Source organism: Myxocyprinus asiaticus, chromosome 21 (genome assembly GCF_019703515.2).
Source record: "Myxocyprinus asiaticus isolate MX2 ecotype Aquarium Trade chromosome 21, UBuf_Myxa_2, whole genome shotgun sequence".
Classification (NCBI taxonomy): domain Eukaryota; kingdom Metazoa; phylum Chordata; class Actinopteri; order Cypriniformes; family Catostomidae; genus Myxocyprinus; species Myxocyprinus asiaticus.
In genome coordinates, this window is record NC_059364.1 from 41,338,094 (window position 1) to 41,361,360 (window position 23,267).

General features: G+C 36.6%; 1 protein-coding gene across 1 annotated transcript; it reads right to left on the bottom strand.

The window, feature by feature from the left end:
- Window positions 1–1,404: 1,404 nt before the first annotated feature.
- On the bottom strand, window positions 1,405–22,946 carry si:ch211-130h14.4 (uncharacterized). The gene is made up of 12 exons (XM_051648823.1): window positions 22,830–22,946; window positions 21,969–22,124; window positions 13,776–13,865; window positions 13,529–13,658; window positions 9,945–10,060; window positions 6,805–6,906; window positions 3,503–3,589; window positions 3,236–3,339; window positions 3,075–3,135; window positions 2,543–2,688; window positions 2,338–2,458; window positions 1,405–2,239 (listed from the first exon to the last, which is right to left on the bottom strand). The coding sequence occupies exons 1-12, from the start codon at window positions 22,863–22,865 to the stop codon at window positions 2,168–2,170; spliced, it is 1,221 nt and encodes a 406-aa protein (XP_051504783.1). The 5' UTR covers window positions 22,866–22,946; the 3' UTR covers window positions 1,405–2,167.
- Window positions 22,947–23,267: the final 321 nt, after the last annotated feature.

The following is a 23,267-nucleotide window of genomic DNA, read 5'->3' on the forward strand; positions in this document are numbered from 1 at the left end:
TCGGACATATCTACAATTTCCTCCTTCTTAAAAATAATAAAATAACAATATAGACCAAATAATAGCTTTACAAACTATGATTAGAAATTGTATTTATACATGGACAATCACACTGAGAAAAATGGAAAATATATTTAGTTTTTTGTTACGTTCAGAACATTTCTCAGACGTGTAACTCACACTATAAATAGGCCTTACAACTGAAATGTGTTAATATGTAGCCTAATAGCAGGACCATAGCTAGTGGGGCGAAAGGCAGTAACAATTCTAGGGGCCCAAAGGTCCAAGGGGGCCCACGACAAATTAAAAACTGTATTATTTTAATAGGTAAGAGCCCCAGGGCAATATATAGTCATGGGGCCAAGAATTAGTTGCTATGGCCCTGCCTAATAGGCTTATAGTCTATTAAATCTGTAATGGTAAACAAAAACATAGATAACTGCATTTATTGTATATATATATGTGTTTTTGAGAAGTCAATACAATAGTTTACATTTATTTTATTTTAATTATTCAAAAAAGAAAATGGAAACTCTGAAAGACTGGTGCTGCTTATATGAGGTGTTGAGAGGATGAATGTTATAGAAGATGTTTATGAGTTTAAAGCCCGTGGGAATCTTTCTTCAGAGGTGACAAAGCGGAGGAAACGCGACCAGACTCGACGCGTTTCAGCACAATGGAGGTATTCATGAAATACAGTGAAAAAACGTCATCTAAGCGATAAAACTTCCGGTAGAAAAACCGTATATGATTTTATATGAACATCAAGACTTTGTGATTATTTCGAAATTATGCAAAACGTAGCATCTGTTTATCAAAATACGTGTGTAAAAGAGTACCAAATAAAGAAAGGCCTCAATCAAGATCTTTTAACACAAGACCCCCATTTAAAGACATGTCTGAGGATGCATAGACTATTCAACAACAGAAATCATTAGAAACAACATGAATAAAACCCACTTTAAAGCTCTTATGCTAACTTAATAGCCTGTACCTGAAATAATAAGCATGTAAATACTACTACTAATAGTAAGAATCATTATTATTATTATTATTATTATTATTATTATTATTATTAATAATATTAATATTTTTTTTTTATCAATTCTAGCCTAATAATAATAATAATAATAATGATAATAATAATAATAATAATAAGTGAAACCAATAATTATAAAATAAAGTTATTACATTTTATTAATTTATTAAATAAAGGTCACATTAAAACAGACTTGGAAACATCATCATTTATTTTTGGTACTTTTCAAATGCCTTTTATGTAAAGATTTGACTGTTTTAGCCTTGTCCCAGACCCAGACTTTCAGTGTTAAACTATGAAAATCCATGATAAAAAAAAAAAAAAAAAAATATATATATATATATATATATATATATATATATATATATTATTATTATTATTATTATTATTTTTTTTTTTTTTTAAAGTATGATAATCTAAACAAAGAGCAAAATAAACATAAACAATTTAAATATTTATCGTGTGAAAATGATTTCTAAATATTTTTTTTAATTACAACTGTCCCATAGTTGTGAAGTCATTTCCACCAAACCAATCAATCTTGTCCCTAATAAAGTGTTTTTCAAAAGCTAGTTAACCAAGTCCACAAAAGTGTCAGTAAAGAGCAAGCTTGAAATGAAATATGAGAATCAAGGTAAATATCACTTGTAAGCAGATTATTTCTATTGGGCGTCATTTCCAATCAAGCTGTAATTATGCAAAAAGTGTGAAAATATTATTTAATTGTGTATATTTAGGATACATATGTTAGCTATAAAATTAGCCTTACAAAGACAAAAGAGTCGGACATTTTTTTCAAAAACATAAAAAATATCATTTTCATCAGCGTCTTTTCCAGTACAGAATTCTATTAAACATAACACAGAATTTGAGATGTGCTGGAAATCACACTGTAATGAGAATTTTCATGACTTTCAGAAAAAATGACAAACAATGACATACATTTTATGTGATGCATGCACACACACTGTTGGACATTGTTAGTAACACCATTAAAAAACTAGTCAGAGTGTGAAAAATGTTTTATCAAGACATGCTTCTACACTTATATTATTAAATTAAAAACAAAAATGAATAGAAATGTAAAGGATAATGAAGACAACAGCATCCTTGTATTCACTCTTATAATCACAGGACTGGGTTTAAAGTGGTTTCAACTTCATTATAATTTGTCCACATCTTTGTGTCAGAGCTTTCCACCTGAAACAAAGTCAAACTACATTTGACAGAAGTATTTGATTTCGAATTGTTATTGTTGTTTTATTATTGAGTTATTAACAGACATTAACAACACATACCTCAATAGCATGACAAGCAAACAGGTCGTCTATGCATAAAGGCACCTCTGTGTATGATGACTGTGTATCTCTAGTAAAACTGGAGGGTGAGTCTTCTGTCCTTTGCTCAGCAGACTGAAGGCTACAGGCATGAAAAAAAAAATTTAATAGTAAAATAATGGACACAATCCTGAGCATGTACACTTCAGTTATAGGAATTCCTTACCTTAAGATCTTTGTAGTTGGATCTCCATTAATGGATTGTGGACTCTCAGATGTAGCATTATCTCTCAGAGACAGATGTGTGAGGTCTGGCTCTGTGGAACACCTGGACTTCTGACTTTTGACGTTGTACGTACAATCATACTCCATCTCATCAAAATAAAAGTGTTGATGTTGTGACCAAATCCAAATGACTTTTCATCATTCACGATGCTTTTTTAACATCAGTCTTAAAAGTTCTTAAATAGTCTTAAATCAATTTTGCCATCAATTTTACTTCCCCCCGTATCAGTTCAAATTATTTTCAATCTTCTGTGCAAAACAAAATCAAATCTGAGGCAGAATGTCCAAGCCTCTGTTTTCCAAACGAAAGTGGATGGTGATTTACACTGCCAAGCTCCAAAAAGAACAAAAATCTCTATAGATGTATAATTAAAGTACCCAAGAGGGTGAGTAAATGAAAACAACATTTTTCATTTCTGGATGAATTATTCCTTGATGTTCACTTATAAGAGTTGGATTTGTGTATCACTAACCAATTCTTTGATGCTGAATCCATCTGTGATTTGCAGACTGAGTCCATTTTTGGCCATTATTCTGCTCAGGGTCAAAAAGCTAAAATAAACTTGGAATTTCTATACCGTACATTTGCATTATATTGTGCTGGACCGATGTGAAAATGAGCAACATCTCTTACCTTTGGGTGTCAGCCTTGTGAGAGAGCGAGAGGTTGTGCATAAGTCTCAGTTTGTGTTGGGTTATGCCAGTGGTCTTTGACTTGATTGGTGGCTCATGGCTTCTCTGTTACAGTGAAATGATCAAAACCAAACAATTTACATTTTGGTATAGTAGCACTTCTTGTATTGTTTTCTCCCTTGGATTAATCACTTTAAGTTGCTTTGGATAAAAGTGTCTGCTAAATGATTCAATTCAACTGTAGGATGACAAAATGTTCAAAAGGTACCACAAGAAGCATGCTGGTGCTGAACTTTTCTAAAAAGGTGGAGTGCAGAGAGGAAAATTTTGGTACTTTAATCTCTTGGGTGAAGACCTATGGAGACAATAAACCATATTTGGGTTAATCTTCAATTAGGGACACTTAAAAATTGTTAAACTATGTTTGAACACATATCCTGTAATATAGATCAGATCATGGCCTTGATCAACCTTCACATGAACTCAAGGATAATATGTGATGTTGTGGTTTAAACAATAAAAAGTGTAAAGCTTATTATTTTTTTTATTTTATCTTCTATTACAATATTATAGAAGATTTAAGAATTGCATAATATCTTTAAAAAAAATCAGAAGTACATTTTTATCAAATCAGATAAGATTTCTAAATAAGTATCCTTCGCCTATTCAGCTTCCCCTGTTTTGTTTGAAGTCTGGTTGAAGTATTCAGTGCTTGAGGTTTCACTTTCATTGACAGCACACGTGTCATCTCTCACAGTTGCTGTGTTCCTCTGTGCACCTCACAATCTTTCAGGCCACACAGTGTGTCGGCTCACACCCTGAGGTGACAGGAAATGAGCAAGGGAGCTGGACCATTGATATATGTGATTACTCGCACACCTCACCTTACAAATGATGTTAAAGTAGGTAGAACTGCCTTCTACAGTTTCTCCACAACAGCAACAACTGTTGTGGTGAAACCCTGTTTCATTATGAAAAGACACTTGAAAACCCTGTAGATTGAAATAACAATGACATTAGATCACAACTACTGCATAAATGAGAAGTCACAACTTTTATAGACCATACTGCCTACATAATATAATATTGTCATATTTTTTTTTTTTAATTAAATAAAAAATATAGATTTGTTTTTTTCCTGACACATATAGTATTTAGCTAAAAATAAAATTCATCCAATTTTTTTTTGTTTTTTTTTTGTGGTGGAACCAGTAAGGGCAAGTAAAAATCTTAACTACTTACCCAAATGAGTCAGCAACAAATATCTTAATTGCTGAGTTCTGTATAATATAGTTTTCAATGGCTCATATGAGTGAAATTTAGACATTTTCTCAAGTGAGTGTAAGTGTAAGATATTTCTTCAAAAGCAAGGCCTTCAGGGCTATACTCTCTCACATATGCACACAGTGTCTGTCTATGTGATGGATGTCTGGTACTCTTCTCCCAGGTAAATAGGACTGTATGTTTTGTGTGCTGTCCCATCAGTGGGCCGCAGGGCTGACTAATACCCCTGACTGCTGGTCCGCTTCAACTCTACCTGATGTTTGCCATCCCCCCTCCTCCACCAGACCCCCACATCTGTTTGCACACATCCACTCTGACAGGGAAGTGTGAGGAAAATGAATCGTTCATGTTTTTCCCCTCTCATCTCACCTTCATTGCTCCTCCTCTTCATCCTCCTTTCTCACCTCCATGCTGTCTGGGCTGTTGGCTTGCAGTTGACTACTTTGACTCCTGAAAACTATTAGTTTTCAACTATTAATTTCTCTCCTCCTTTGCCTACTTAATGACTGATAGGGGTGATATTGATGTGTTCTGGATTCTAAATTAGTTTAGCCTCTGTGATACATAAGGCTGAAGTAAATAGCCCTAATAATGTAGGCTTGACAAATAAGCCTTACTGTTGTGCATTTGAGGCTGATTTTGTTTAAGGGACTTAAAGGGACTGTTTATATACTGCTGGAAGAGCTTATAAGAGCTGCAGGTACAGAAGTATAGCTGTTCCCTTTCAAGTCCGTAACTTTGACCCTGCGTTGGTAGCTGATGCTGTGGTAGCTCCTCCCAGGGGTGGTGACCTGGAAACTCTATACCATAATGCCGACTTTACTGGCTGTTGACGCTTGGCGCTCCACCCCAAACCTGCGTTATCATCGGCATATAAGCTGGAGCCCAGCACCACACCATCAGAATTTTCCTCTTTCATTTTCCTGTGTGCTATAGCAAGAAATGCATATCCTTATAACACTTACGAGTTGTTTTGACTATTAAACAAAAATGAAAAATGCCTTTTTAAAGACAAAAACATGTTTCGCAAGTTTTTTCCACCTTGTGATTGATATATTCCTCTGTCTGACGGGCACGAGCGCTGCCTTTTATTTTTGAGCCGAGCTCACGCTAAAGCAGTGCTCGTGGGGACTTCTTGTGTTCACTGTGAAGGCATGAATCTTAGGACAGTGTGCTCACAGTTCGCTATCAGCCTTTCCCCCTTTCTCCCATTTTGCTCCTTACATGCCAGTCAAGGTACCACATGAATGAGGAGCGTGAGGGCAGAATATAAAGTTTGGAATTTATGAAGAGGATTTGTTGCCAGAACAAGCCATGCACACCTCCGATACCCCCCCTGCATACCATGGCGGTGTTGCAGGCCTACCAGGCAGATCTCCTGAAGGACTTGTATGAAAACAGTCCAGACCCTGAGTCCTTCCATGACCACCACAGATTTGATGCTCCAGTCTACCAAGATTACTGCCATGGCCATTGGTAGATCTATGTCTAGCCTGGTGTCCACTGAGTGTCTTATCTGGCTCAATTTGTCAGATCTGAGTGACAAGGTCAAGGTCGTCTTGACTGTTGCCCCTGTGTGTCAGCAGGGCCTCTTCGGTGATTCTATTGATGCTTTCACTGAGAGGTTTCAATCGGGTAAGAAGCCATCGCTGGCCTACAGAAACATCCTGCAGAGGCAGGGTAGCTCTGTAGCCCAGACGGTTACCTCACACTCTTAATCGGGGCAGTGCTCATCCAAACAGAGTGCTAAAAGCACTAACCCTGTTCCTTCCAATAGAGGGGTTTCATGTCTAAGAGGGAGTTTAGGTGCTCCGCATTGTGCCATGCTCACTGTGGGTCTCTCACTCGTGGGGAACAGTATACACACCTGACGACAAGACTTTTAGATATTAAGCTAGTTTGAAATCTATCGTAGGGTCTGCGACAAGTTGGAGCATGTCGCAGATGTGCGCACACTACACAACCGTTTGTCATGAGATCCGAGACTTCTTGGCGCAGACTCAAAACATCAAAGGAGACAAGCTTGAGTCATGTAGTGTGCACTAGGCTTTAGAACAATTATATCACTTACTTGTGGAACTTTAAAATCAGGCTGTAAAACCTTTTTGGTTCTTAATCTGAATTCTCATTTTAGACATTTACTACATAACCCTATTAGATTAAATAAAAGTTGGTGAGGTTTATTTGTTCATGTGAGAGTGAATGAACACATGACTGCTGCAGGTGTGTTTGTCTCCCTTGTCTTCCTGCTTACTGGGATCCGAGACTCTGTGGTTTGACACTTACCTCTGGAAACATGAGCTCAGTCTCACTCTGTCCCCAGCTCTGTTTGCCCTGGAGTTGGCATGAGTTGGCACCCCCTCCACTGCCTCTTACTGAGACTGGCATCTGTGAAGAGTGCAGACAATACAGACAGAAAAAAATTATAACTCACATATCTCTACAACACCTATATTTCAAGTGACGAGACCCAAGGGAAACAGAAAGTTGCATTGATAACCTTGGGATAAACACCCTCTGAGAATTTTGAGACCATAAACAGGGCCATACCTAGGTGGCAGTCATCCCACCTGGGTCCTGCAGCAACCCTACCCTTAACCCTACTCAACATACCCCTGCACTTACTCCTATCCTAATCACTGTACCTATCCCTAACGCTAACCTTTCCTAATCACTGTAGCTAATCCCTAACATTAGTAGAAACCCCTTTGTTAAAATTGTACGGTATTATCTTTTATCATGCTGATCTTAACTTAACTAAGGGGTTTGTTACAATTTGTTACAATGCCTGGTTGGCATGGCATTGCTTTTCCACCCTGGAGCTCTCTAATTGAAGCAGATCGTCACCTTTTTCCCACTTTGCAGGGCGGCCAAGCCTGAGCGATATGTGCGAGCGACCCTTGGAGTGAGCATCGGGTTGTTAATATATTCCTAATGATGTGCTACTTCTCAAGAGGAGCCTCAGACGCGGCCCAGCTCACACCCGATAACACTGCACACCCGGGTGAGGATACACTTTGTCTGCTGGGTGCAAACTGGCCCTTCACAGCACTGCAGTGCGGGACAAGTTTACTCACATGACTGTGTAGCAGATAACAGGCCTGTAACAAGCCTGCACTGCACACCAGCAAAAAGAATGAGAAGAGAATACAAATTTACAGTTAATTGGTGTAGGAAATGAAGATCAAGTTGGTGAGTGAATTTAGCTGTATTAGCCCACAAAGATTGGATTCAAAATAAATGTTGTGGTTCTTGGGTGTGTAAGTGGACAAAGTTAATCATAACAGTTTGTTCCAAGTATCTTCCTTTCAACCCAACAGCTGATGCAGCAATGTTGTTCAGACATATTTGACCGTCCATCCTGAAAATAAATAGGTGTGAAATTCAACATGGCAGATAGATATTGTGACTCAGTATCTCTCATAGAAACCAAACAAACCAAGGTAAATACAAAGAGAAATAGACTCAAATGTATCATTTATAGCCCTCAAATATCTCAGATCTAGTTATTGTGGGGGTGGACTTGATTTTTTCTACTGTGTAGGAACAAAATGCACTGAGGTTGCACTGAAAAAAAAATGGCCTTAGTAAATTATACATCATCAAATTTAGCACTGTGTTTTTCATTAAATGCATTCTTTGAGTTTTAAACATACTTATGTCAATTATTTAAAGTCAACTAGAAAAAAAAAATTGTTGTTGCAACCAAGCTGTGTTTGGGGGGAGTGGCCATCGACTCTCACAACCAAATATTTAATTATGTACGCCCAGGCAAGGTATAGGGGCTTATGTGGATCGTAAATAATTATTCTTGGTAATTAATAAGGGTTGTAGTTGTGTTTACAGTCCTGTTTAATGTTACTCATGCTGTTTTGTGGTAAATTATTTTGTTTTCATGGAGATTAGTGCTCCTTCTAACTATGGTAAACCATGTTCTTAATATTTAACTTATTTTATAAAACATATATGTAGTATTAATGAGCAAATAATACAGCTCAACTGACAGAATGGGATTTGAAACAATCATTTTTATTGAACTCTGGTACAGCTGTAACTTGCTAGAAAATAAACTATTATGTTGTAACTTGCTAGACAATTTTGAGTTAAACCTCACGTATGTATTAAAATTAAGTAGAAAGAACATGACTAGATAATGATTGTGGATTTATTCAATGTAATTGAGCTGAATTAACTAAAAATAATCAAGTATTTTCAACTCATAATTTATATCTTAAATGTATATAAATAAAATTTGTGCAACCACTTACCTAAAAAAAATAAAAAATAAATAAAACAATAAAGCAAAAAGCCATTTTTTTCAGTGTGCTCTTTTATAGCTCGCGAGGTTAAGTGGAGTTCTCAATTATGATTCTTAGTTAAAATGCATTAGGAGAAATACAAAATAGAAACAAATGACACAATTGTTGACATAGTGAGAGTAGAGCTATTAAATGTGTGTGGATAGCATAGCTCAGATAAGTTGGTCTGTAATGTATTGATTTGATTGAATGCTGACTTTTAAATGTAGACTTTGGTATCTTTGCAAATCTGAGCACATAAGAAACATTTGTTGAGATCTCTTCTGAAATTCAAGAGAAGATACATGTTAGATTACTAGGGTCTTTTTCTCATGAGAGACATCTGAGAAGCAGGAGACTTTAGAGAATGTCTCCATTTGTTCTCCATGTAAACATTTAGCTGTCCAGGATCAACAATGGATATATTGAATTGCTTGTGAGATATTGCCATATGGTCACATAGGCTAAAAAAACATATGGTGCAATGATTACGGTGAGGAGGCTGTTGTCTTGAACAAGATGCATCAACAAGAATCGAGATGTATAAGCATTTACACTACAATTGTCATGTGGTCACAAACGTGTCTGACTTCCAAATGTGATCAGACAGACAGACAGACAGACAGACAGACATAGATAGATAGATAGATTGATCATCAGGGATCTCTTTTCTAAACCACTTAACTAATTTCCTGAACTTTGGCACAATGTGACATCCCAGGCCAAATTGGTCAGTCTCTTTAGTGTGTGAAATGAATTACAAATTCTCTCCTGGGTGAAGTTTTTCCATGATGTGCTGACTGAAAAAGACCCCTCCACTACAGGGAGGGAGGGGGTCCTATTTGGTCATCTCACTGCTACGTGAACAATCAATTCTCTTTTTCCAGGTTTCACTGGCTTCCAGCAGAATGTGTGTTTGTGTAAGGCCAGCAGGGCAAATAGCACGAGACTTGAAGGCTTTTCAACCCCAATAGCATTATAAACACTCTCACAAAGGGTTAAATATCAGCATTTCATTAGTTGAAAAGGACTGTATGAACCCCATTTTTAAAGAGGAGGTACCTAAGAAAGGAGAAGATAAAGTCAATTGAATTCAAAAGCACAAAGACTGAACGAGCAGAAACTTACGTGCTCGTGTTGTGCTGTGGTGTCATCAGGTGAAATCTGAAGTTTTGGTGGAGTTCCAGACCTCTGCTTCAATAAACTCTCAAGAGTCACACATCGACTAGAATTACTATGGAGCTCTGCCAGCATAAATGACAATGACAGTAAATGAGAATCCTAATGTTTTTCGGGACATTTTGGAAAGCTTATAAAAAACAGTACTCTGGCAGTACAGTGGTGATGGTATCAGATGGTAATGCCATGGAACTTTGATATATTACCATATGTACCACAGTATTTATAGAACCAATCAAACATTTGGACATACCTACTCATTTTAATTACTTTTCCGGTTACACTTTACAATAAGGTTTCATTTGTTAACATTAGTTAATGCACCATGAACTAACATTAACTAACAATGAACAATTGTATTTTTAGTAACTAACATTAACAAAGATAAATAAATGCTGTATACAAACATATTGTTAATTGTCTGTTCATGATACCTAATGCATTAACTTATGATAACCAATGGAACCTTATTGTAAAGTGTTACCACTTTTTCCCAAATAACAGTAAAGTCATTGGAAGCCAACGGAATTTCCACAACTGGAATTATGGGAGTTATGTTATAACCAAAAAAATGCTAAACAAATCAAAATGATCTTATATTTGAACTTCTTCATAATAGCCACTTTTTGTCTAAACTACAGCTCTGCACACTCTGTTTATTCTGACAACTGACTTCATGAGGTACATCATGAATGCTGGACACCTGTTTACTGATTTTCCTTCACTATTCAATCCAACTCATCCATTTAAAATAAATAAACAAAGAAACGAACAAATAATACATAATTCATTTTGTAAAGAAATGAATGGGTAGGCACATTTTATATTTCTCTACAAAACTAATTTCATGAATTTAACCCTTCTGTTTTAGAGAATTCCAGACAGCCATTTTTTTCATGTCAAAAAAGACCCCGTAGAGTACCATAGATATATAGCACCCCCCTTTTGATTATAAAAATGTATTAATATATTGCCATAGGCTTGTTTTTCTCACTAAAACACATAAAAAAAATAATAAAAATAAATACTGTAGCATTTCATCTGGAAAGGGTTCCACCTGTACACTGATAAGCCAAAACATTATGACCACCTGCCTAATATGCTGTTGGTTCTTTGTGTACCACCAAAACAGCACCGACCCGATGAGGAATGGACTTAACAAGACCCCAGATGGTGTCCTGTGGTATCTGTCACCAAGACATTAGCAGAAGATCCTTCAAGTCATGTAAGTTGTGTGGTGGTGCCTCCGTGGATTGGACTTGTTGGTCCAGCACATCCCACAGATGCTCAATTGGATTGAGATCTGGGGACTTTGGAGATCATTGCAACACCTTGAACTCTTCATCCTGATCCTCAAACCATTCCTGAACAATGTGTGCAGTGTGGCAGGGCGCATTATCCTGCTGAAAGAGGCCACTGCCATCAGTGAATTGCATTGCCACGAAGGGGTGTACCTGGTCTGCAATGATGATTAGGTAGGTAGCACGTGTCAGATTGATGTTCACATGAATGGCCGGACCCAGGGTTTCTCAGCAGAACCTTGCCCAGAGCATCACACTCCCTCCACCGGCTTGTCGTCTTCCCACAGTGCATCCTGGTGCCATCACTTCCCCAGGTAAACGGTGCACATGTACACGGCCATCTACATGATGTAAAAGAAAACAGGACTGATCGGACCAGGCGAACGGTGGACAGGGGTCATCATGGGCACTCTGAACAGTCTGTGGCTATGCAGCCCCATAAGCAGCAGGGTGTGATGCATTGTGTGTCATGACACATTCCTCCTTTAACCATCATTAAAAAAAATTATGATTTTATTTTATTTAAAAAAATTGTAGACCTTCTGTCAGTTCGGACCAGATGGGATAGCCATCGCTGCCCTTTGCGCATCGATGAGCCTTGGGCACCCAACACCCTGTCGCCGGTTTGTGGTTTGTCCCTCCTCAGAACACTGTCTGTGGGTACTCACCACTGCTGACCGGGAGCACCCCACAAGCCTTGGCATTTCAGAGATGCTCTGACCCTGTCAGAAACCCAGGGCTAGGAACAGTGTGTGAGCACTTGAACACAGTAGAAAAGGGTAAACCCAAATGCAGAAAACCGGAGCACAGTCCAGGGGAATATTTTAAAGTCTTTAATGAAATAAAAAGGTAAATCCAAAAATCCACAAGATACGTCCAAAAGGTAACTCCAAAACGTTCCAATAAGTAAATGCAAAAACAAAAAGGTAATGACCACAGTTCCAAAAAGTAAATCCAAAAAGTCCACAATGTAAATCCAAAAGTAACTCCAAAATGTTAAAATGAGTAAATGCAAAAAACAAAACAAGAGAACAATACCAGTTACACAAAGTAGTTTCCAGAGAAGTCCTGAGGGCAAAGCATGAGGGTGACCGAGACTGGTCATGGCACGTGAAACACTGAGCAAAGAACTGAGGAGCAGGGCAACTTAAATACACACACAGGAAACAAGGCACGGGTGAAAACAATATGACATAATAGCAGAGACGGGAAACCAACAAGAAAAGCAATGGGGGATACTAGTGGCCAAAATAAGTCCATAAAACAGACAGTCGCTCAGGTCTTTACTCCTGCCCATTTCTCCTGCATTCAACACATTGACTACGAGAACTGATTGTTCATTTACCTTCTAATCTACCCAGACCTTGACATGTGGCCTTGTTAGGAGATGATCAGCATTATTTGCTTCACCTGTGAGTGGTCAAATTTTTTTGGCTCATCGGTGTATATCAATGATGGTACTATTGTTTTACAGTAGATATACAGTGCACCCTTCATTTTGAGAATGAAAAGATGATAAACAGAATACTTACAAATTTTATCTGTTTTAAACAAATACAGAAATGTGGTTATTATTTTTAAAAATGTTTCAATTTCCAAATGTAAACGTCTGATAGGCGGTCAGAAAATGAGAAAAAATCCCATAGAGTTCTATTAAAAAGGTCCCCACACATTGCTAGGGATCAGGATGTTATAGAGACTTGGGCCAGTAAGTCACCATTTTGCAACCATTAAGTAATGGCCTAGCAACCACCTAGCAACACCCTAGCAACCCAAAACACATTGCATAAATATAAACAAGTAAAATTAAAATAAATAAAAATAAATTTACTTACAGTATTCATTTATTCATTGTCATGGGAAACCAAAAGCATTTTTAACAACAACAACAAAAAAATAAAAAAATAAAATAAAATTATATATATATATATATATATATAGATAGATAGATAGATAGATAGATAGATAGATAGATAGATTAAGATACATTTTTCCACTGTTTTTAACTCTTAGATGAGTCAAAAATTACCCGAACATAACAGGAGGGTTACTTAGAAACATTTAAATCAAAAAGTTTTTAAGATCATGAGAAACCTAAAGTCAATCAAATTTCCAATCTTTTGATGGGTAGTGTATATGGTACTGCAAAGAATATCATACCATGTTCATGCCATGTTTATTGCTTTCTATGTATCAGTCAGTGTGTGTAAACATCTAAACATCACTTCTCACCCATTGCCTGCAGTTGCTTCTCTAGTTCATATGTGCTTCTATGTTGCTCCACCCAGACCCTGAACACCTCCTGCTCCTTACGGCTCTTGAGACACCTGAGTCGGGTCAGCTGTCTCTGCAGTTCCAGAATCTCATGAAGGCCAGATTACAGAGTAGAGAGACTAATCATATGCTCCTTCCTAATCTTGTAACAAAGAACATGGAAAACATCTATTGAGAGAAAACAGAGTAATGCACAATGTCTCACCAGGTAGTGGCGTGTTTTAGGTAGAGCCCTCAAGTATGTGTCATCATGGGTGAGGGTTGACCTGGTGAACCTCTGAATGGTTGCTCTCTTCTGTGACAGAAAGTGTATATTGTGGATGAAAAGATAGCTCAAGCTTTAGTAGCTCAAAACACTCACTGAGCACTTTATTAGGAACACCTGTACACCTACTTATTCATGCAATTATCTACTCAGCCAATCGTGTGGCAGCATTGCAATGCATAAAATGAAGCAGATATGGGTCAGGAATTTCAGTTAATGTTCACAACCATCGGAATGGGAAAAAATTTTGATCTTAGTTATTTCGACCATGGCATTGTTGGTGCCAGATGGGCTGGTTTGAGGATTTTTGTAACTGCTGATCTCCTGGGATTTTCACACACAACGGTCTCTAGAAATTACTCCGAATGGTGCCAAAAACGAAACAAAAAAACATCCAGTCAGTGGCAGTTCTGCAGATGGAAACACCTTGATGATGAGAGAGGTCAACAGAGAATGGCCAGACTGGTTTGAGCTGACAGAAAGGCTATGATAACTCAGATAACCGCTCTGTACAAAGCAGAGTAACATCTCAGAATGCACAACATGTCGACACTTGAGGCGGATGGGCTACAACAGCAGAAAACCATGTCGGACACTTTATTAGTGCAATAGTGCTCCTAATAAAGTGTTAAGTGAGTGTATATTGAATAGAGTTCTCAGTTACGTTTCATTGATTTTGTTTTTCAACTTTGTATACAGAAAAATAAAAATATAAAAAAATGTTTTTTAAAGTTAACATGCAGTAAGAATGTAGCATAAAGATAGGCTCATTGCTGTCTACACTGAAAAAAATGGGAAAGCAGCTTTATTGAAAACACTAAACCAGCCCAGTACACTTTAAATCAACTTGGTACATTAAGTTGAGATGAGAACATAATTATATTGCATAACACCCAAGTGATATTCAAACACAGTAATCAAAAAATGATATGATCACATTGCTATGAAATGTTCAAATGGATTGAGACTTCTAACGGATGGTGTTCACTCAATGTAATTTAGCTTTAACTTATTTAAATGAGCTAATGCAACACAATTCTTTAGCATAAGGTCTCAACTTAATTTCATTGTGTACAATCCATCTATGTTCACTTAATCCAATTGTGTTGGGACTGTTAAGTGTTATTTTAATGTATTTCTACACAAAATGAAACAAGTAGTTTCTGTCATGTTTAATTTTTTGGAGGTTACCATTGTGGGGAAGAGTGGAGCTAATGGTTAGTTTGAGGTTGGGTACATTATTACACACACACATGCACACACACACACACAAATACAAATAAATAGTATGTACTGCTATTAACATGAAGACATTACTGAGGGAACATCACTATAATGATGGACTGGGGATCTGTAAACTCTCAGCAGCACCATACTACATATATACAATATGCTAATATGTTTGTAGCAAGCTGTAAGGTTCAATAGAGTTATTTGAACAAATCAAAATTAAGTTAGGTTAACTGAATTCATTTAGGTTTTCACTACACAAAGTATTTAGTGTAGTAGGTAGTAGGTGGTGAAGGATAACAATTTTTTTGAGAAATTTCAGTTCTTAGGGTTACAAATGACTTACTGATGGCGGATGACGTTGGAGAGTGCTCCATTTTAGTGTTGATAGATTTCACTGCAGCGTTTGATACAGCTGATCATTCAGTTTTAATTGATACGTTAAAGAGATGATTGGGAATATCTAGGATGGCTTTAGACTGGTTTGTTTCCTATTTGTCAAATAGGAAATTTACAGTGTCTGTTGGAGATTAGATGTCCTCCTCTAATTTTCTACAGTTACATTCTGATAAAACAGAGGTTGTCATAATCAGTCATGGTTTAAAAAAATATCAGATTGAGTCAGCACTTAATCAAGTGGTCCCGAATATTCAGCATGTGGTTAGAAATGTGGGTGACTATTCTGACACAAATGTAAAAAAACAAATTATATCACATCAGCAAGTTAGTTCAATCTTGTTTTTATCAGTTAAGGAACATTTCCAAGGTGAGACAGGTTTTGAGTTTTAGGGATACAGAGAGGCTTATTCATGCTTTTATTTAATCTTGCCAAGATTATTGTAATGCTCTGTTTTCAACTTTAAATCAACGAACTTTAGCACAGCTACAATTAGTGCAAAATGCTGCAACTAGACTTTCAACATGAACTAGGCCTTTTAATCATATTACTCCAGTTTTAACTTTGCACTGGTTGCCAATTCATTTTAGGGTTGATTTTAAGATTATTAATTACATATAAGGCATTACATGGGTTGGCGCCAGATTATTTAGCAGAATTGAAACATTTAGACCTCTTAGATCTTCTTGACATGAACTGTTGGCTGTTCCAAGATCCAGATACAAAACAAAAGGTGATATAGAGTTTGTAGTGACGGCCCCACAATTATCGAACAGCCTGCCCTGGGATATTAGATCTGCTGAATCTGTGTCTGTTTTTAAGTCTGTTTAAAAACTCATTTGTATAAACTTGGTACTTTGTAAATTTTTTTGTTTATACCTTATGTTTTACTAAGTATGTTTTGATTTTATGTTTTGTGAAGCACTTTGTGCTAAATTGCTAAAAGGTGCTATATAAATAAAGTTATTATTATTATTAATAGAGTAGAGCCTATATTTGAATTTCATATCAAAGAAACTGATTTTCATTGTGTGGCAAGCAATCCCGATGAGCAAGAGAACAACATGAACAGAACCCAATGAAATAAAATTAATACAGGTAACTCAGAATTCTGCAATATACAACATGTTTGTGCTTAGATTAAATGTAAGTATAATTAAGAGAAACGCCAGTTTATTTTTCTTTGACATTTTGCACTTTATTATCATGCATGCAGTAACACACTGATGTAATGATTGATGTATTACGTCATAAAATCAGAGACTCTCCCCTCGAAATCCGAACAAGTGGTCAAAAGAGACGACTAGCTCTATTTTTGATCAAATCACCTAAAACGCATCTTAATGCCCAGTGTAAACAGGGCTTCAGTCAGGGTTTGGTACCCCCAGCACCAATGACAAGTAAACATGCAACCACAGGAAGCCATTAACTGCAAAAGGGACCAATTAGGCCCCAGCAGGTGTCTGTTGCTCTGCCTGCTTTGGTCCCAACTTATCCTCATGAAGTGTCTTGGCTCTGGCTGAGGAAACAACAGGGCAGTTTCATTTGCTCAGCAATTTGTACCAAAGGTTTCCTCCTGACAAGCCCATAAAGTTTTTATAGCCATCCCTTTGTCCTCCCCTCCAGTGCTGGTCATTAGAGCAGGCAATTACAGCCGGCTGAAGAAGTCTTGCTTTTATAGGAGGAGATTGATAAGCTGAAGTCTGTCTGACCCCACCCCCACATACTTAACCCCCCAGTCTCTACCTCTTATTGTCCTCAACCCAGACGGCCAAAATCAAAGTCAATCGCAAGTCCACACCAACTGCATCCCCCATGTTACAATGAAGGGCTTCCTCAATCTTCTGGACTTTAGGAAAACTTCAAAGTAGCACTGGAAGCCAGACATCTACTGTCCTTAATTGTGTTACACGACAGTAACTATAGAGAGAGACTTGGCAGTGGATCTCTAATCCTTCTACATACTATTTTGTGCAAATTTTAGCTTACATTTACTTCAACCAGTCTAGAAGAAAATTATATTGCTCAGAGACACATGAGATAACTGGGGTCTTTTTCTCTAAGAAGCAAGTCTAATGTCTGAAAGACATTATTTGAAAGACAAATTAATGAGATCGCATATGTGATTTTTCCTTCTTATGGGAGTTAGCAAGGTAAAGAAAAGTGGTAACGCTTTACATAAATTTTCCCTTTATTAAAGGTTTATAAGAGGGTTCATTAATGACTAATAATTCATTTACAAATGCATTATAAATCATTAATATGCAGTTATAACAACATGCATAAAAAGAGTGACTTTCATGCAATACCTGACAAATAGTGAGTCATGTTATAACTGCTTAATAACACTTATTTAACATTAATAACCTATGAAAATTAACCGTTAAATAAAATGGACACATTAGGCATTTATTAAGGAGTTGTCAAAATTATAAAACTTGTACATAAAGTTCAGAACTGTTTAATGGTCATTAAGCTTTATTATACAGTGCATTCAGAAAGTATTCAGACCCCTTTATTATTTCACATTTTGTTATGTTGCAGCCTTATGCTAAAATGCTTTAAATTATTTATTTTCACATCCATCTATGCTCCATAATGACGAAGCAAAAAACTGATTTTTTATAACTTTGCAAATTTATAAAATAAAAAACTGAAATATCACATTACACATAACAAAATGTGAATTCTTTCTGAATGCACTGTATGCTGTGAATGAGCAAGAAGGCCTAAAAAGTGTTTTAACAGAGGACTAGTTAAGTTGGGACAGCACTCGGAGTGTCACCATCCTTTTAACATCAATGTACAAGGAAAGTAACAACACAAATGAGTCAAGACATTACAGTAATGAAAATAAACAATGCAGACTGTAGCAAAATTACATAATCCCTCCTTTAAATCTCACTGTAATAGTCCATTTTTGTTTGTGACATCATGAATTAGGGCATTTTATGTTTTTGATTAATATAAGTATGAATAAGTATATTTATTAAGCCTTTAAAACAGTAAGTTAAAATGCTCACTATTTGACAAGTATTGCATGAAAGTCACCCATTTTATTAATGTTGTTATAACAGCATATCAGTGATTTATAATGTATTAATAAATTATGTATTAGTCATTTATGAACTCCTTTATAAACCCTTAACAAAGGACAGCAAAGGAACTTGTCTCAGTGCCATATGATGCACTTAAAACAGCCAAAGTAAGGAAATGTACAATGAATATTGAATAATTCTCCATACAGTTGGTTAGGATACAGTCTGTATAACCGTCATGAATATTTTAACACAGAGAGTTCCTGTCCTTTGCTGGTGGAGAGAAAGGAATACTCTAAACTTTATTTGAAATGTTAATGGCTGCCCCACTGATGTAGATGACGTGTTTGTCACTCATTGGAGGTGTGTGTGCATGTGTTGAATGAGTGTGCTTGAGCTTTGATTCTGATCTCTGGGAGCACATCTCAGACGTAGAGGAAGTGGGAAGTTGACATATACGTTTGGTATACCATATAAACCATCAAACAACATTCACAATGATAAACCCCGTACAACGATTTGAGAGAACTTCAGTTTTACATCTCCTTCTGTGATTTTATAGATCGGATAGAATTCATGGCAAGGACTGTAATATAATAATATATAATACAGTATTCTTTTATGTAGTTTCCACACATTAGGTCACCTTATGGCGAAACTGGGCAATATTTCTGTAACTAAAGTTTGAATCAAAAGTCCAAATATACAAATGGTTGTTTTCTCTAGTAGTAGATACAGATCTAGTTGTAATCAAGTTGGTTACAAACTTCTAGCTCAATACTGTCTTAAATCAGGATTAATTGTGTTGAATTAGGGCAGGGGTCGGGAACCTATGGCTCCCCACCCACAAGCGGCTCTTTGTTAAAAATCTGTTGGCTTGCGGGGTGTCTCACCATTCACCAACACATGATCGTTTAAAACTTTCTAGAGATAATTGTCCTGCAGAAAGTGTGGGTGCGATTGCAAATCTTGAAGTCAGTAACACTGTTTTGATTTCCTTTCTTCCGAATTTGTCGTACAGCCTTCTCCTGGTGGACAAGGTTTGAAATGAACACCCGCCAAATGCAGATTTTTCATGCGGAGTATTTTGCTGATATACCAGCCACTGTGGAGGGCGACCTGTACTTCTCGGAGTGATATATTACAAGAAATTAGACACAAAGATGTGTGTTTGACAAAACGTGATTCTATTTTGAAGAACAGATGAAAGAAAAGCCGCCGAGGTGCATCTGATTTGATATGTGTGCGCAGTGAGCTCTGCTGTTCACAAGTGCAATGAAAGCGCTTCTCAAAGACACGCAAATTCATCTGTTCTGGGCCTCCTTTCCCAATAACTATTGATCTTAGTAGTTAAGAGCATTTTCTACAAGTGATTTTGTGAACGTTCGCTATTTTTTATGTGCAAGGGTGTGAAATAGCACCCGCCACCCGCAAAATGCGACGAGGCTCAATCCAGTTCACAAGCTCCTCCTCCAAATGTATTTCATGCAGGAGTAATTTTGCTCATCTACCCACAAGAGGTGGGTGACCTGTAAGACGTCTCGGAGTGACACATGACAAGAAATGCTGTTAGTCAAAAAGACACACGCTTGAAGAAACACGCTTTATTATATTTTTAAGAACAGACAAAAGAAAAGTCGTCAGTGCTTGTGTCTGATTTTGCTGTTTGTTCAGAGGGGTGCAACGGGACCCTGTCTGGAGCAAGCGCATTTAAAGAGTTACCTTTTTCTCTGTTTCATTCGTCTGAAAACTGTTTGGAAGAATAATATAATCTATGAGAATGCTGCAAATGATCTCCGGTCATCTCGTGAGGTGCTGTGAGTTTAGTCTGCTTTATTTCCACGGAGCAGTTTGCTCTTACACATTGTGAACGCAACTCTGCAGGTTAATTAATATATACAGGTATCTTTGTATTAAAGAAACAAAGACGAAAGTGATTAAATCATGAAGTAATACAAGACACGTTTACCTTGAACCTAAAATTGAGTTCTATTTTCTTTTCTTTAGGCAGCATAAACTGTGCAATACAAACACATTCGATAAGAACACACATTTGGCAGCATTATTTGGGAACACAATGGAATTTATTAGGCGTATTTATTATGATGATTATTATAATTATCTTTACATTTATAATTGTCTTTAGTTCTTAATTTGCACCTGTTGCCACATACTGATATTGCCTGATGGCAAATTGGGCTGTTGGAGATGGTAAATGTTTGGATTTGGGGAGATGGTTATATATAAGATTTGTTAATCACTTCGTTATTTAAATTGCTTTTTCTTTTTCTTCGTTTCGTTTAAAGTTCAATTTGAATTTAGAAATGTCTTTTGTTTAAGTTTTTCGTGTTTCAATACATTAATGTCATTTTTAAAGCAAAATCAATAAAGCAAAATTTTTCACCGACCTTGGGGTTGATCATATAATTCGATATCGCGATATTTTAAATGCGATTATCATTCAAATATATTTACATATCGCCCAGCACAAAAGGGAAGTTACATTTTTCATGAACAATTGTAAAATGAAGTTATTTTATCGAGACACGCAAAATTCCATATTGCAACATGTTACCTATTAATTTTTGCATATTTGTTTGTTTTTGAAAATAGTAAATTATTCGTTTGTGGTATGGCTCTTTCGAAAAAATGCAGTTCGGTATTCCCAGACTGTATGAAGTTGCTAACATTAGCTGGCCCTTTTTAACTTTGCTAATAAAAATACCCTGTATATAAATATATTTTATTATTATTATTATTATTATTTATAGCTACAAAATATAATTAAATAATAATATTTTACTACATATCACTAAATTACCAACAATTTCATCGTTGTAAATGCTTGCTCAACTATAAACAGAGATTATTTAGCAGAGACGGGCCACTTCTATTAAAATGAATGGGAGAAATTGGAACAACCAACGACAGCCAATGGTCAACGGATGTAGAAAGAAAGTCCCGCCTTATAGGAAAAAGAGCCAATCACCTTTTAGATACAGACATCACTTGTCGATCAACTCGACACCGCGCATGCGTATTAGCTATAAAAGCTGGGAAAATTGCGTTTTTTTTTTGTTTTGTTTTTTGCGTAATATGAGGTAAGGAATCACAATTTATGATACCAGTGTTGTCAGATTTTATTGCTGAATTGAAATATGTCCTTTGATCGTAATCTTGACCAACCAAGGAGATTTCGGTATTTTCCTATTCAAGTAGACAGGTGCTGCACTGGCATGACTGGAAATAACCTCCCGAGAGTGTTCCAAAGAGGGCCGACAGTGGACTGACTTGCTAGAAAACTTTGCTATAAATAGGTTTTAATCAATTATTTATTTATTTTATTTTATTTATTTATTTTCAACATCTGACACTGCCCTCTACTGGAGAATTAGTAACTGCTACTCCCTCTCCTTTCCCTCGCTAATCCAAACAGATCAATTAATAATGGTTTACAACAGAACATACCTTCTCTTTATGTCCTTCCATAACTTTGGATTCGTCTGGATCATTGTGATTCATCTCTTGCCTTTGTCTCTGGACCTTTTCTCTCAGTAATGTGGCATACTGATGTGACAGCACGTCTTTCAAGCGGTGAACTCTGTAGTAAGTCTCTAGATGGCGCTAGAGTGTACGACAAAGAGTTATTTACGGAAGCGTCAGCATGCGACAGAAGTAAACAAAGGAGAGCAAGAAACTTAAATATAGCTACAACTAGTCAATAGTTATAAACTCGGTATCCATACATAAAATATCATATTGTTCAGTACAATCAACAATTCAATGACTGCATCCTATAGGCTGACTGACATGAAACGTAATTATTTCATGTTCAATATTTAAGGCTAATTACCTAAACTGGTTTTATTTACTACATTGAGACTCTACAAAGAAAAACAACTACCGTCCTCCTAATGGCCCTTTTCCACATTTGTGAGGTTTCTATGGACGGCACTTTGTGTCGTTTGTAGCCTTATCAGTCTTGGCTTTCATGGACTGTGCTTGCACCTGTGCCTTTGTTCATTCAATTCATCAATAGCATCCAGATTCCTAACTGGGCTCATTACCTATCCCGATTTCCTGCCAACTTTTTAGTATTGGAAACACTCTGATGTGGAGTCCAAGACAACAAAATGTATAAATGATTCAGTACCATACACTAAAAGAGAAAATTGTGAAATACAAATGAGCCTTAGCATACAATAATTCTCCTGTAAGCATTAATGAGGTATCAGTAAAGGTGTTATTTTGTGTGACCAAATAAATTGGCATTATTCAAAACAATGACATGCTTTGGTGACTTTTTCAACAATTCATTTGACAGTATACCTGATCAATAAGTGCTTTCCGTTTGCTCTCCACCATTTCAGAATTCCCAGCACAGGTAGAAGAAATGACTACTCGCCCGTTTCTTCTGGGGCTTTGCAGTCTTCTCTGCCTGTGAGAATCAGCTAAATTGGGCTTTTGAAGACAAAACAATCACTCTGCTGACAAGACAGACATCAGAACACAGCTTGATAGCACACGTACTGTACATCACCCTGAATCTATTTGATGTGTGTGTTTACATCTGGAAGATGTATTTTTAACATTGATTGCTCATCTGCAATATGTCTATAAGATGTATGTCAATAAGTATAGCAGATGGTAATTCGATTGTGATGCTTTCCAGATGAAAATATCTAACACAGACATCTCGGAAATGTATGTGTGCTATCTAGGCATTGTGAGTAATTGCACAGATTATATTGTATAGTTGTATTTATT